General features: G+C 34.9%; 1 protein-coding gene and 1 long non-coding RNA gene across 3 annotated transcripts; one reads left to right on the top strand and one right to left on the bottom strand.

Annotated features, from left to right (window-relative positions):
* Positions 1–1233: 1233 nt before the first annotated feature.
* LOC103867994 (acyl-lipid omega-3 desaturase (cytochrome b5), endoplasmic reticulum) lies at positions 1234–6007 on the top strand. 2 transcript variants are annotated; one of them, XM_009146092.3, is made up of 8 exons: positions 1236–1640; positions 2266–2355; positions 3029–3095; positions 4798–4890; positions 4997–5182; positions 5268–5348; positions 5443–5580; positions 5665–6007. In XM_009146092.3, exons 1-8 carry the CDS (start codon positions 1342–1344, stop codon positions 5860–5862), a joined length of 1152 nt encoding a protein of 383 aa, XP_009144340.1. In that variant the 5' UTR covers positions 1236–1341; the 3' UTR covers positions 5863–6007. The 2 variants fall into 2 exon arrangements, with proteins under 2 accessions (XP_033147601.1, XP_009144340.1); XM_033291710.1 differs by lacking the exon at positions 2266–2355 and having other exon boundaries at positions 1234–1640.
* Positions 6008–7632: 1625 nt separating this feature from the next.
* Positions 7633–9507, bottom strand: LOC117134039. The gene is made up of 2 exons (XR_004458150.1): positions 7989–9507; positions 7633–7916 (listed from the first exon to the last, which is right to left on the bottom strand). It is a non-coding gene; the product is annotated as an uncharacterized LOC117134039 (long non-coding RNA).
* Between the last annotated feature and the right edge of the window lie 7001 nt (positions 9508–16508).

The following is a 16508-nucleotide window of genomic DNA, read 5'->3' on the forward strand; positions in this document are numbered from 1 at the left end:
TTGTGAGTAATGGCTTAAATTTTTTGTTATACAATATATAAATATACAAATGATCATAAAATCATATGAATAAAATATCTTATTTAATAGATTTTCATATTAAAAATATGTTTTTACTATCGTTTAAATTAAACTATATACCATATAAGAACATAATAGTTTAATTTGAAATTTGCATTGAAGAAATATTGAGAACTTAATATTCTAATTTTATATTTTGTATTAAATTTTTAAAAACAATTATAAATTACTAAAACTATTAAAAGTATCCCATTGAGAATTTTATTTTCAATATTTTAAAAAATACGAATTGTCATAAAACTATATAACTATAAAGCATTATTTAACAGATATTTTAAAATATACTTCTATATATTAATATTATTTAAATTTAATTATATACCATAGATATAATTGAATTTTTAGATTTTTTATATCAAAATTATTTTAAGTAAAAAGAGTGTTTGTTTTGATTTATGTGTTCGCGTCAACTTAATTATATACATAATAGTTATAGACTTTTCAGTTTATTATTTTATTATTTCATGTAAAAACGTAAAATAAATAATAATTTATATACACAATGTCCATCCCGCACATATAAAAATAATTCATGTTGATCTTAGCCTAGTCAATAAATAATCGACAAAATTTTAGGGAACAAAATATATATGCTAGAGGATCGTTATGTTTGTCTTCCATTCCACTGCATCTACATATGGCATTTGATTCTAGAGTAAGAAACACAAATAAATTTATTTGGTACAATCCTTCCGTCCAAGGAAAATCTAAAAATATAAAAGACATCTTAGTGAAGTTATAGATTATGGTAGCATTCTATTTATACCCAAGTTTAAATATGATTGTCGTATAACGTATTGAATAGCAAATATCTTCGAATCTCATATATATGAAATTAGTGTAAATTTTAAACGTAAACAATTTATACGACCAGAAATGGCAAAATGTTGTTCTTAGCATTTTTTTTTTTTAACTTTACTTTTGCGTAAAACACATTTCTCCAATTTGGTTTCATTGCGTTGAACGACGTAACAAAGTAATACACCTAACCCTTTTTTTTTGGAACATTATACACCCAACCCATTGTACAAAAGTTACAGCTAAATTACCCTTTTTATTCTTTTGATAAATAAAAAAATAAATTATTAATCATTAAAAAATAATTTGGAGTATTTTCTCAATGTCCATATATACATCTTCTCCCTTTATATAAGCCAACCTCACACACCCAAAAAATCCATCAAACCTTTCTTCACCACATTTCACTGAAAGGCCACACATCTAGAGAGAGAAACTTCGTCCAAATCTCTCTCTCCAGCAATGGTTGTTGCTATGGACCAGCGCAGCAATGTTAACGGAGATTCCGGTGCCCGGAAGGAAGAAGGGTTTGATCCAAGCGAACAACCACCGTTTAAGATCGGAGATATCAGGGCGGCGATTCCTAAGCATTGTTGGGTGAAGAGTCCTTTGAGATCTATGAGCTACGTCGCCAGAGACATTTTCGCCGTCGCGGCTCTGGCCATGGCCGCCGTGTATTTTGATAGCTGGTTCCTCTGGCCACTCTACTGGGTTGCCCAAGGAACCCTTTTCTGGGCCATCTTCGTTCTTGGCCACGACTGGTAAATTAAATTTTCTGTTTTAATTATTTTGACTCTTTTTGTTCAATTTATTAATTTCTTGAATGCACGTTCGATGAGTATCGTCGTCACTGACTTCAAGATTTAATTCTTTTGAGGTTACCTTTTCATGTTCAATTATTAAAAAAATAAAATAAAATATAGGATCTAAGATTTTTTTCTTCATCAGTTCAAGCATCATCACTCATCAGTCGTAAGACTCGTAACAAAATATCTTCTTTTCTATAATTAATATTATTTCCGCATTTAATGGATCTACGTTTTGATGTTCTCAAATTTTGTTTCTCTTTCTCTAGATCCCCGGAACTTTTAATTATAATTATAGTATAGTATAATATCAAGAAAATATACTGTTTATTTTTTTTGGCAACAAATATATTACTCTTGTTTCTTTGACAAGAAAAAAATATATTGTTTTTTTTCTTCTTTTTGTGTTCCAATCTATTTTCGAGATTTAGACAAGTGACACGTCATATACCGGATTTGTTACCTTGTTAAAGAGTTTGGGTTAAAACAAATGTAGAAAAGTTAAAATAAATTGTGCAATAAATGATAAATACGTTTTTATGTTAAACAATGATGTGAAAATAAAATTGAATAATGGCAGTGGACATGGGAGTTTTTCAGACATTCCTCTGCTGAACAGTGTGGTTGGTCACATTCTTCATTCATTCATCCTCGTTCCTTACCATGGTTGGTAAGTCATTTATTAACTATTTCCATGTAAACTATTAGTACTTGTTTTCGTATTTCTTACATTTTCGTTTGTCATTCTTCTTGGGTGCATGCTAGCAAACTGTAATCAGTATTAACTGGGAACTACCAACTGTTTTTTTTTTGCTAGAGTAGCAATTTTATAATTAAATAAGAATCCTATTAAACAATGCATGTGACAATATGAGGTTGCTTTTCTGTTCAAAACAAATCTTTAGAAGCCAATGAAAAAGAATCCAAAACTTTTTTTTAAATGATATGCGCCTATCTATTGGTCCTGACTCCTGAGTTTTCTTACTTTCTTAAGTATAATTAGATTTTGATTTTTTTTTATAGGTTTTCACTATTGTTATTTGTTTACATCAGCTTCAGATATCTTCGAAAAAGATTTACATGCATCAATTTCATGAGGATTTATAGTTTTTCTTTTACTTATTTCCGACACAATGTTTAGTAGTAAAAAGCATTAAATGTTTTTTTGCTCAAAAAAAAAAGAATGGGATTGTTAGAGCACTCTATTGTTAGTTGTTCAATAAATATACCAACTAAAAAACAAAATAAATATAAAATGAGTGAGATTGTTAAATCATTATAGAGACAATTTCATTTTCACAAAAATAAATAAATACATAACTTTTTATAATTGGGGTTTGCAGGAGAATAAGCCATCGGACACACCACCAGAACCATGGCCATGTTGAAAACGACGAGTCTTGGGTTCCGGTAATCTTTCCTACTCTCGTAGTTTCTCTTGTCTTTTATTTATTTGTTTGTTTTTCGGAATTTATTCTTATGTCTATGTTCTTAGGATTCTATATGTTTATTTTATTAGTTTATGTTTTCAGTCTGAGGTCAGACCGACCACTTGTCAGATCTGTTTTCTAGCTGTAGTAAAAAACAATTTGCAAGTGTAATAGTTCAGCATAATTGATCTTGTTAGAGCATTTCCAAAACAAACTTTATAATTTTAAATATACAGTTTTTTGTTCTCTAAAAAAGAATTTAAAAATTTTAAAGTTTGAGGGACGAAACTTCAAATTTGAACTTTCACTACTCAACTTCAAATTTGAAATTTCATCTTTTTTATTTACATTTTGATCATTATAATTAATTATACATTACATTTATGATTCTTAAGTATTTTCTCATTTATTGTTTTAATTCTTAAATTTTTTATACATCATAAATATTTCCAATTTGTTTTTATAAATTCAAATTTTACACAAAAAAGTAATAAAAATTTTAAATAAGATTTATAATATTTTAAAACTATAATTAGGCAAAAAAAATATTACAAAAAAATGTAATAAAAACTTTAAAATAAGATATATCAAGACATAATTATTAGAAATTTTAAATATTATAACAATATTAATAATCTGGTAAATTTGCTCCAAAACCTCAAAAATTTCTAAATTATTGTCCAAACAAATTTGTTTAACCGAATATGGAGCATTACAAAAATAATTTTATGGAATAGTGTGGTATTTTGCTTGTAGTTAATATTTAATTATGTATTTCTATTTATAATTTTATATATTTAATGTAAGATTTTTTTAATTAATATTACTGTAATATTTTTATATATGTACTAGTTATTTATAAAAGTTTTATAGATTTGTATTAGTTATAACAAAAATAAGGATCATTGTGTAAAATACAAATAATTTTGAAATTACGTTTAAAGTTTTGGTTATGAAAAAAATACTTTGAAACTTTAAATTTAGAGTTTTGCAAACTTTAAAATGTTAGATAGATAGTTTTTTTGGAGATGCATTTAGTGGTTATGGTAGTAACTCAGAAAATGAAAAATCTATACTTTTATACTCCCTCCGTTTTTTAATATAAGTCGTTTTACAGTTATACACGTAGATTAAGAAAACCATTAATTTCTTATATTTTCTAGACAAAAACATCATTAATTATTTACCTAACCACAATTCAACCAATATAAAAATAGAAGATATATTACCATTGGTCATACAACATTAATTATTAATAAATTTTACATAGAAAACCGAAAACGACATATAATTTGGAACAAAAAAATTTCTCTAAAACGACTTATATTAAAAAACGGAGGGAGTAGTACCTAACTTTAACGATGGACCACTTATATTCGAGTCCTTAGCATAAAATGATTCTCCTCGAAATCCGTTTACTTTCTTCATTATTTTTTCCTTTTCAGTTTTGGCGTTTTCGTAATACTTTTGTCTTCAATCTTGAAAGCTATTAGTATAAAAACTTATAAACACATCACATGCAATGAATTAATACGAATACATAACCAGAATGACAAATTTTCAATGAATATTTAATACCAGTAAGTACTACTCCGTAATAGTAATAGTAATAGTCATATTAATTTTTTTTTTGTCATCAAACAAACAGTAATAGTAATATTAATTATAATTATGTATTTCAGTTGCCAGAAAAGTTGTACAAGAACTTGCCCCATAGTACTCGGATGCTCAGATACACTGTTCCTCTGCCCATGCTCGCTTACCCGATCTATCTGGTAAAAAAAAATACAATTTCAATTTTTTTCTTAAAATTACAAATGGTTTTATATTTTGAGTTTTAAGCCAATATATAAATTAATTTTGATTGGATTTTAACTACAGTGGTACAGAAGTCCTGGAAAAGAAGGGTCACATTTTAACCCATACAGTAGTTTATTTGCTCCAAGCGAGAGGAAGCTTATTGCAACTTCAACAACTTGCTGGTCCATAATGTTGGCCACTCTTGTTTATCTATCGTTCCTCGTTGGTCCAGTCACAGTTCTCAAAGTCTATGGTGTTCCTTACATTGTAAGTTTCACATATTATTACAAGAGATTTATATATTATTAATAATAAATTTGTTTTTTGACATAAAGTTTTGGAAAATTTTCAGATCTTTGTAATGTGGTTGGACGCTGTCACGTACTTGCATCATCATGGTCACGATGAGAAGTTGCCTTGGTACAGAGGCAAGGTAAATAAATCAATTTTTAAAAAGAAATGTACAGAAAGCAATAATGGTTAGTATTGATTAATCTTAATTTTTGATGTTTTGCATACAATAATAGGAATGGAGTTATTTACGTGGAGGATTAACAACTATTGATAGAGATTACGGAATCTTCAACAACATCCATCACGACATTGGAACTCACGTGATCCATCATCTTTTCCCACAAATCCCTCACTATCACTTGGTCGATGCGGTGAGTGATCTAGCTTTCTCTCTCTCTAGTTTCATTTGATTAAATGGTGATTAATTACTAATTTAATTAATGAATTGTGGACAGACGAGAGCAGCTAAACATGTGTTAGGAAGATACTACAGAGAGCCGAAGACGTCAGGAGCAATACCGATTCACTTGGTGGAGAGTTTGGTCGCAAGTATTAAAAAAGATCATTACGTCAGTGACACTGGTGATATTGTCTTCTACGAGACAGATCCAGATCTCTACGTTTATGCTTCGGACAAATCTAAAATCAATTAACTTTTCTTCCTAGCTCTATTAGGAATAAACACTCCTTCTCTTTTACTTATTTGTTTCTGCTTTAAGTTTAAAATGTACTCGTGAAACCTTTTTTATTAATGTATTTACGTTACAAAAAGTGGAAGTTTTGTTATCTTTTTCTCTAGTTGCAATCAAAAGGATCTTTAAAACTTTTTTGATTTGGACAGAAAGAAAAAGACAGTTCCACTGAAAGTCGACAAAATGCACGCCGTTTTTGGGTCCCAGCACAACAACAATATGTCACGGAGTTGTCGCTTTTTTAAGTAATGGGCAATACTTTTCGGCCCAAATATATAAAAGCCTTCTTAAATTGCGTCAGGTATCTCACGCAGGACCTAAATAATTATACAAACATCTCATTCGTCCCCATATATTAAAGAGTTGATTACCTAGTAGGCCACTTTTTGAGTTTTCTTTGCACCCAAAGCTACTTTCCGCTTGTAGCATAAACATTCACGGAAACTGAAAGAGTTTTTGGATTATTTTGCCCTTACTGAAACGAAACGGAAAATTGGAATATTGTTTGTGTTGTTTTTGTTCGGTTAGCTTTTAGACATTTATTAGATTAGGTTTCTCGATAGTTAGATTTTTATAAGGACCACAAGATCGTAAAAAAAATGTTAATCCAACAATCACGTTAAAATGACCAGTTTAGCAAGTTACAGTCATCCATATTTCATGGATGTGGATGCTATCATGTCCACAAATACATGTTCGGTGGTTATGGATGCTTTCGTGTCCATGTAAGGATGTTATGGTTACTCAGATTTGTGGATGGAGAAAGTTGGATAAACATTACTTGGATAGATAAACATTATGTGGACGGACGAACATTATGGATACAAAAATAGTGGACATGTAAGTTGTGGGCAGACAAATGTTACAAGAATGAGTTATAGACGAGAACACAACATGTAAGGGAACAAAAGTTATTTAACTTAACTTTGTGGACAAGATTTTATATTCTACAATTAGGCGGTAAATTAACAAATTTTGTCGGAACTGTTTATCGGAAAGTGATCTGATGATTCCGAAGCACTTCTGAGAAATATTGGCGATGATCATATAAAAATCAATATTTTAAAATAAAAAATAAATTTTGGATAAGAAGTATAAAACATATTGTAGACAAGTTTCTGCAAGAAAATGTGTGAAAATGGCCTGCGAAAACTAAAATCAATATAAAAAAAAGACTTATTCTTAGGTCCACTCCCTAGGGTGAACCTCTACCAATAGGATTGTTTTATTTTATATTCAATATCTTTTAAAAAAAGAAACAAAATATTATCAAATTATATTATGTTTTTAAAATTAAAAGGTAAAAAAAAATAGTAATAATTACAAAAAAAAATATTTTACGTCGTGAGCATAACATTAAACCCTAAAACCTAAATTCTAATCCCTAAACCCTTAATCCTAAACCCTAAACCATTGGATAAACCCTAAACTCTAGGATAAATCCTAAACTCTAAATCAAAATCACTATACACTAAAACATTCAAGCGTTTAGGATTTAGGGTTTTAGTATTTTTTTATTTAGAGTTTAGGATTTATCCAAGGGTTTAGAGTTTACCCAAGGGTTTAGGGTTTACCCAAGGGTTTAGGGTTTACCCAAAGGTTTAGGGTTTATCCAAGGGTTTAGGGTTTAGGGATTAGGATTTAGGATTTAGAGTTTTGTTGAGAACATTAAAAATATATTATTTTTTTTAATTCTTTTTTCTGTAACTATTATCTTTTTTTACTTTTTTATTTTAAAAACATAATATAATTTGAGAATATTTTGTTTCTATTTTTAAAAGATATCAAATTTGAAATAATAAAATCCTATTGGTTGGTGAATCACCCTAGGGGTGAACCCAAGAATGACTAAAAAAAAAACTATAAAGTTTCTTCTGAATGAGCTTGCATGTTTTTTTCTCTACGATCAGTGATGTTAAAGTTCTTCCTTGTAAAGAGATAATCTCTCCAGCAATTTGCTTTGGCTCCTTCTTGACGCCTTATCCTTCGCTGACAACAAAGGTCTTCCTCACTATCTGAAAAAAAAATCTAAACATTGGTTGAGAGAGTTTGATGGTGAAGTTAGAGAAAGAGGCCAAAGTTAAAACCTTTGATTTAATGGGGCGTTGGATAAGAGACCACAGATCTGGAACTGAAAAATGAACAAAACCCAATGATGTTAGTAGCTAGCCAACGAGTAACCACCACAAGTTGCTGGCTCTTCACCATTATCAGCAATGAACTAGGGTTTTGTTCCCACCATTGGTGAATCTGAATCGCAGCATTGAGGGGCTCCACAACCATGGCGGTGACATGGAAGAATTTGTTACGTTTCGTCACACAGTCTCGTCTCCACCCTTTGATTACTACATCTCTTGAAATCATCCATTGGACAAGACAACGACAGAGAAAACAGCTTCGTTGCCACAACTGTCATCAAGGTTGTGTGGACAAATAAAAATGGAGATAACAACCTTTGAGCTCATCTACTCTCTGAAACTCCAGCCACAGCAAATCCCGAACTCAACCACATCCGATCTCGAGCTCACCCACGGCGAGTTCCAAGCTCATCCATTCTCTGAAGTAAAGCGAATTTGGGATTAAGAGAGAAGAAGAGAATAAAAGAAGCGTTGATTAGGTTTTATCAATTTGGGAATTTGGTAATTAGAGTTCCAAAAGAGATTGTCGGTATCTTCCACTCCTCTAAGGCAGGCCGCAAACGAGAAATTAGGAGACTTTTCGAGAGAGATGGGTTTCGTGGCTGAGAGAAAAGATGAAATAAGGGATTAGGGTTTGAAAGTTGATTTTGAAAAAGTGAAGTGAACAGATAGAAAAAAGATGGGCTCCATTAATTTTGAAAACCTAAAGTGAAAATAGAGAAGAAAGACAGGCCCCGTGTAACTCTAGTTTGGTTGCTGGAAGTTGGTTCTTTCTTTAGTTAGAGGGCACTAAGACCATGTTTATCCCTAAAACACTTAGTGGGTTTTCTAATTTTTATTTTATTTTATTTTGTCTGATTTAAAAAAAAAAATTAAAAAGTATACTAATCGCGGGCCGTCACGTGTTGGTGGGGTCCGCGCACAGTGCTAAAAACCCACAACAATCTCTATTATTAAAAGAGAAGTACCCATAAAAAATAACCCTAAAAGTTACACAATATTTACAGTCAAATGCCATTGAGAATTAAATTAATCTTACACTAAAAATGATTGTCTTTTCCACATATTAATTGTTTTCCTAAAATAACTCAAACAAACTACAAAAGAAAGAAACATATTATTAATAACTCAAACAATTACATATTATTAAATAAAGGAACAAGCATAAATAATTCTCCTGCAATATCAACACTGTAACATTCCTTATTATATGAGTCCCATCCTTTTTTTTTTGTCATCATATGAGTCCCATCCTTAGCTTACGTAACCTGTACGAACATCAAATTATATAAGCTTTATAAGAAATTAAACTAAGAAAAACTAACAATGATTTTCATATGAGTTTGAACAATTTCAATTCACTTTATTTCACGGTGGTGTATGTAGCTTATTTTTAACCACCTTATTATATTGAAATATTCCACTGACTTCTATATGTCCAAATAATTAATAATCATTATTATTAATTAAAATCTAATAATTAGGAAAATAACTGTAGTTTTGAGAACACTGGCGACGGCGAATGCGAATTTTTAGGGTTTTGAGATGTTTCATGGATGGGATCCGGGGTCTAGTGGATTTTTCTGGAATTGCAAGGAGCTCTATCTTAATGAGCAAATCGGGAGATTATGGAAGCAAAATGGTCTTCTTGTCATAAGGAGAAAGGGAGATCTGGGAATTTTATTTGGCTTTGATCTTGTACTGTCAAAGATCGGAATCGCGGAGATTCGATTGAGAAGGGAGAAAAGTAAGGCATTCGTTAACATCAAAGCGAGATCTTTTCTACTAATATTGGGGATTTCTTTTTGCTTTTTGGTGCTTAGATATCTGGTAACTGGTTATAGGAAATTCGGGATTTGGGGTTTGATGCGATTTGATATTCAGGAAAGTCGGAATCTAAGGATTAATGGGGTTAGAGGGAGTATCAATAGAGAGGATCTCCTGATTGATTTTCTTTACGATTTGTGTTATTATATAAAGGAGGGTGTTCAGAGCTTCAGTAGCACAAACTTACAAATCTCCTTCTTTCTCTTACGGATTTCGTTTCTGGTTGTTTTTTCTTTGGTATCTATGAGTCAGGGACAATTGGTGGGAAAGGGGGGAGCCTCGAAGGAGGGAGAAGGAGTTCGCAAAAGATTGAAGATCTCCGTTCCTCATTTCGATAACTCGGACCTTATCAAGAGCTATGCAATGACTCTGATTGGGAGGTGTATGAACCCGGTTGCGCAAAAAGTCAACTCGTTGCTGGTGATGTTGCCGAAGATATGGAAGGTGGAAGAGAGGGTGACTGGTGCAGATTTGGGAAAGGGGATGTTCCAGTTTCATTTTGAGAAGGAAGAAGACATTGAAGCGGTTTTGGAGTCACAGCCGTACCATTTTGATTATTGGATGATCTCGATAGCTCGGTGGCAACCAAGGATGACAAGGAGCTTTCCTTCGGAGATCCCTTTTTGGATCAAAGTGGAAGGTCTTCCAACAGAGTTTTGGTCAACTCCAGCGCTTCAAAGCATAGGCGATGCCATTGGAGAGACTACGGATGTGGATCTGGACTATGGAAAGATGCGAGTGGTGCTTGATGGCTTCAAAGAGTTAACACTGGAAACATCCGTGGAGTTCAAAGGAGGTGAATTCTATGATGAGGAAGAGGTCCCGGTATCTCTTAAATACGATAAATTGTTTGGCATTTGCAAGCTCTGTTCTAGTCTATGCCATGACGAGGATCATTGTCCTCTTAATCCTAAAAGTGTGGACAAGAAAACAGATAGCAGAGAGGAGCTGGCTAATAAGAAAGAGGACAGGGCAAGGAGCTACAAAGGAGTGGTGATTCATGGAGAGGAGAGTCAACAGGAGAGGGGCACAGATCAACGGAATTATTATGGTAAGGGGAAAGGGAAAATGCATGAGGACCAGGACTCAAAGTGGGTACGAGTTCCTGAAAGAGGAAACAAGAGGTACTCGTCTTACCACGATAACAACAGAAACGATGAGGGAAATAACAGACACAGGAACACTCGTTGGGAACAGCCTAGGAGTTACGTGCAGGAATCGCGGGAGAAGGGGCATCGTGGCACAAGACGGGAGAGGAGTCCTCCGCATTATGCACGAGAGGAGCCAAAGGAGGAAGGGGAGCTGCAAGACACAGGCAGTGCTAACAAAGGATCTCAAATGGAAGGAAAGACTTCTGCATCTAACAACCTGCAGATTGAATCGAATGGGGCCAGGGCAAATTTGATTAAGCTTCCTCCTAAATCCGTGGAAATGGAGAATGGTGCAATAGCTGCGATAGTTTCAGGAACGGTTGGGGCGGGGAAAGGAACGGAGCCACCATTGGGTGACAATGGAAAGGATATGGAAGAGAATGAAGTAATGGACCTAGCTGAGAATGTGATTCCATCTGCAGGGGACAAAGGTTGCATGGGTGAGGATGAAGCTTTCGAAAATCTTACTGATGGAGAGATGGAGGAACTGAATGGATCACAAGAAGTGGTGCTGGAGACCGTTGAGGAAGAATCACGACCAACGGATGTCGAGGAGAAGGAACTACAAGTTGGAGAGGAGGAAAAAAAGAAGGGCGCTCGCAAGATACTAAAGCACACAATGGCGGCAGGAGCTTCAAAGAAGAAGTTCGTTCAGGCACTCCTTTCACAGAACAAAAATACTCAAGCTAGACAGGGAAAGCGTCAGGGAGACGGAAGCAAATTGCAGGAGGATAAGGGTTCTTCATACCCCAAACAAACTTCCTCAAAGAACTCAACTGCATCCCATGGTTAATACAATTCATATAGAATTGAGGAGTGGACTTCTGGTTGCGTCGGTTTCTGCTTACTGTTGGTTTATTTCAATAAGCTCTAGGAGCTTTCTTCTACGGTTCAATTTGATTTTTGCATTGCTGGTTTTATGTTTCAGTGGCAATTGCCTATCTTTTATTGTATTTGGTTATGGTTTTGGTATTAAGAATAATAATTGTCTTTCTGGTTTCTATGATCTTGATATGGTTAAATATTGGTATGGTGTTAAGACCCTTTATTCAGGTCAGATGGCGTTAGTGGCTTGGCTGTGTGTAGGGATGCATTTGGCTCACTTCATACAATGGATGTTGGACCTGATCTCTGTAAAACAAGTTCAGTGGAAGAATGATACAAGGAGGGTTTTGGACAAGGTACTTGGGTCTGGTTTCATTATTTGGTATAAGGTGGCACTTAATTACTCATTTCTGGATAGTACTAAGTGCACGGTAGTTTGGAGATGTTTGTTGCTTGGTCTTTCTAAGGAACCTAGATGCTCTCGAGTGGCTATGTATTTGAACACATTATATTGTTATGGTTATGGGTTTAATTTCAGGGATAGAGATCTGAGATGGTCCTTAATTATGGGTGGAGGGGGAAGAGGTAGAGTCATGGACACGTCTTGGATCATTGCAGGGGAGCACACTCTTGGCTTGGTCTCATTAAACCAAGTGCAGAGAACCTTTGGATCCATGATCGGTATCAAGCTGGCTTTCTCAGTGCCGCTGCAAGATGGAAGTGGATACGACAAATATACGGTGTCTAACTCTTGGCGTTTATTTAGGACATGTTCAAAATATGCAAGGTTATTGTCCTTTGGAGTCATAATATGGGATATAATATGGTGGGTGAAGTTTTGGTTTCCTTTGGTTACTGGTTTATATGTACAGGTCGAAATGATAATGTGTTTTGGTATCCTGAGTGTACAATATGGAACTGATGAGTATTGGATAATTGATATAGTTCGTAAAAAAATTATATCTTCTCCTACAATCTTATATATCGTTACATACATTGTTAATTGGGCCTTATGGTTTATTATTAGAAGTGGTGAATGTGATCGTATAGTTACTGGTGGGCTGGAGAGTTGGATAAATTATAAGATCACATGGCCTTTTTTGGTCTTTCGTTTTTGTCACCAAAATTTGAGTTTCTTAATCAAGTGGATAATTTTATGGGTCTTGGGATGCGAATTGTGTTTATTGGTTACAGTTGGTATGGGAATGGTTATAGGATCATGGGTATGTGATGGTGATCAAGAGTCTTTATATATAATTGTCCTTACAAGCGATTGTGAAGTATCTGAAGTTTTTTCAGATAGGATGATTAGGCTTATTGAGGTTAAATCTTTTGTCGGTATCATCAAACCTATCTTTTCTGGTTCGAACGATAAATATATATATATATATGAAGATATTAAGCTGGAATTGTAGAGGTCTTGGAAGTCACTGGACAATAAGTTATCTTCGGGAGATATGGCACCAACACAAACCGGAGTTTTTATTTTTGTCTGAAACGAAACAGGATTTCGATTTCGTACAAAGATTTCAGTCTCATTTTGGCTATGATAGCCTGGTTACTGTGGATCCAAATGGGCGGAGTGGTGGTTTAGCTCTTTTTTATAATAATGAGTATCAAGTTAGAGTCATATATTCTAGCAATAGAATGATAGACGTGGAGGCGGTGGTTAAAGGAAAACAAGTTTTTCTTACTTTTGTATACGGGGATCCGGTACCAAAGCTAAGAGAACAGGTATGGGAGAGATTAACTCGATATGGATTAGCAAGATCCGAACCTTGGTTTATTATTGGTGATTTAAACGAGATTACTGGGAATCATGAAAAGGATGGGGGATCCCTAAGATGTGCAACATCTTTTATTCCGTTTAACAATATGATACGGAACAGTGGGTTACTGGAATTCCCGGCTCGTGGAAATAAATTTTCATGGCAAGGAAGGCGTGGCAAAGGAAAGGATGCTGTGACGGTCAGATGTCGATTGGATCGAGCCTTGGCAAATGAAGAATGGCATACGTTGTTCCCGTGCTCCTACACAGAATATTTGAGGTTAGTGGGATCTGACCACCGTCCTGTAATCGCTTTTTTGGAGGACAAGTTATTGAGGAAAAGGAGAGGACAATTCAGATTTGATAAGAGATGGATAGGTCAGGAGGGGCTTATGGAATCAATAGTGACAGGATGGACGGAGAATCAGGGTGGGCAAATTGAGGATTTTGTTACAAAAATTAGTAATTGTCGGCATGAGATTTCTTCATGGCGAAAGGATAATCAGCCATATGGGAAGGATAAAATTAGGGAGCTTCAACATGCACTCGAGGAAGTTCAGACAGATAATAGCAGATCCCAGGAAGAGATTCTGGAAGTTTCCAGGAAGCTACAAGAGGCTTATAAGGATGAAGAGGAATATTGGCATCAGAAAAGCCGGAATATGTGGTATTCATCTGGAGATCTTAATACCAAGTTTTACCATGCTCTAACAAAGCAGCGAAGGGTCCGCAATAAAATAGTGGGTCTCCACGATGAAAGGGGTAATTGGATTACTGAGGACAATGGAATCGAGAAGGTGGCCGTTGATTATTTTGAAGACCTGTTTAGTACGACCACTCCAACAGAATTTGATGGTTTTTTGGATGAGATCGTTCCGTCTATTTCTCCCCAAATGAATCAAGTTTTGTTGAGAATAGCAACAGAGGAAGAGGTCCGACAAGCTTTATTTATGATGCATCCGGAGAAAGCGCCAGGTCCGGATGGAATGACAGCCCTCTTTTTCCAGCATTCCTGGCATGTTATTAAGAAGGATGTGGTAGAAATGGTGAACAATTTTTTGGTTACAGGTGCTATGGATTCAAGGCTAAATACTACTAATATTTGTATGATTCCTAAGACAGAGAGACCTACAAGAATGACGGAACTGAGGCCGATAAGTCTTTGTAATGTGGGTTACAAGATTATCTCGAAAGTTTTGTGTCAACGCCTGAAAATTTGTCTCCCTCTCTTAATATCAGAGACACAGTCAGCTTTTGTGGAAGGCAGGTTAATATCGGATAATATTCTCATAGCGCAGGAAATGTTTCATGGATTGAGAACCAATAAGTCATGTCAAAATAAGTTTATGGCGATTAAAACGGACATGAGCAAGGCTTATGATAGGATAGAATGGAGTTTTATTGAGGCTCTTCTATATAAAATGGGGTTTGATGCACATTGGATTAAGCTAATGGTGGAATGTATATCCTCGGTTCAATATAGAGTACTTCTTAATGGTCAGCCGCGAGGCCTTATAATTCCCCAGCGAGGGTTACGTCAGGGGGATCCTTTGTCTCCTTATCTATTTATTATGTGTACTGAGGCTTTAATTAGGAACATCAAGAAGGCGGAGAGAGACAAACGGTTAACCGGTATGAAGGTAGCAAGAGCTTGTCCAGCAGTCTCTCACTTACTATTCGCTGATGATAGCCTTTTCTTTTGTAAGGCAAATAAGGAAGAGTGTCAAACTATTCTCAGGATTTTAAAGGAATACGAAGCGGTTTCAGGGCAACAAATTAATTTTCAGAAATCCTCAATTCAATTTGGCCACAAGATTATAGAATCCAGTCGGCAAGAAATGAGAGATATTTTGGGTATTCAAAACTTAGGAGGAATGGGATCTTATTTAGGGTTGCCCGAAAGTTTGGGAGGATCTAAGGTACAAGTGTTTGGTTTTGTTCAAGAACGCTTGAATAATAGGGTTAATGGATGGACTTTTCGATTTTTTACTAAAGGAGGAAAAGAGGTGATTATTAAATCAGTGGTCACGGCTTTACCAAATCATGTGATGTCTGTTTATCGGCTACCAAAAGCAACAGTAAAGAAGTTAACAAGTGCAGTAGCTCAGTTTTGGTGGAGCCCAGGAGGAAGCACAAAAGGCATGCATTGGAAATCATGGGATAAAGTGTGTGTCCCTAAAGACAATGGTGGCCTAGGATTCAAGGATCTCATGGATTTTAACACAGCGATGCTTGGTAAGCAAATGTGGAGGCTAATAGACAAGCCACATTCTCTCTTCTCTAGAGTTTTTAAAGGACGGTATTACAGGAATGCTTCACCTCTTGAACCGATCCGTTCTTACTCACCGTCATATGGCTGGCGGAGTATCATATCTGCTAGATCTCTGGTTTGTAAAGGACTAATTAAAAGGGTGGGAACAGGTTCATCTATTTCGGTATGGAATGATCCTTGGATCCCAGCCACTCGCCCGAGACCAGCAAACAAAAACCTTCAAAATAGTTACCCGGACCTTACAGTGGATTCTCTCATTAATATGGAATCCCGAACTTGGAACCTTCAGGCAATTAGGGCTGTGGTGGATCCTCATGATGTAAAAATCATTGAGAGTATGCCATTAAGCAGAAATCTGATGGAAGATAGAAATGGATGGCATTTTACTAACAATGGAAAATATTCGGTAAAATCAGGATATCAGGTGGAACGGGTTTATCCTGATAGAGAAAAACCACCAGAGGTTTATGGGCCTACAGTGGATGTCCTTAAAGCCTTCTGTTGGAAAATACGGTGTCCGCCCAAGATACAACATTTTCTATGGCAACTTCTTTCAGGTTGTATAGCGGTGTTGAAAAATCTAAAGGCGAGAGGAATACATGGGGATATATGTTGTGCTCGATGTG

The sequence above is a fragment of the Brassica rapa genome, chromosome A05, assembly GCF_000309985.2.
Source record: "Brassica rapa cultivar Chiifu-401-42 chromosome A05, CAAS_Brap_v3.01, whole genome shotgun sequence".
NCBI classification, from domain to species: domain Eukaryota; kingdom Viridiplantae; phylum Streptophyta; class Magnoliopsida; order Brassicales; family Brassicaceae; genus Brassica; species Brassica rapa.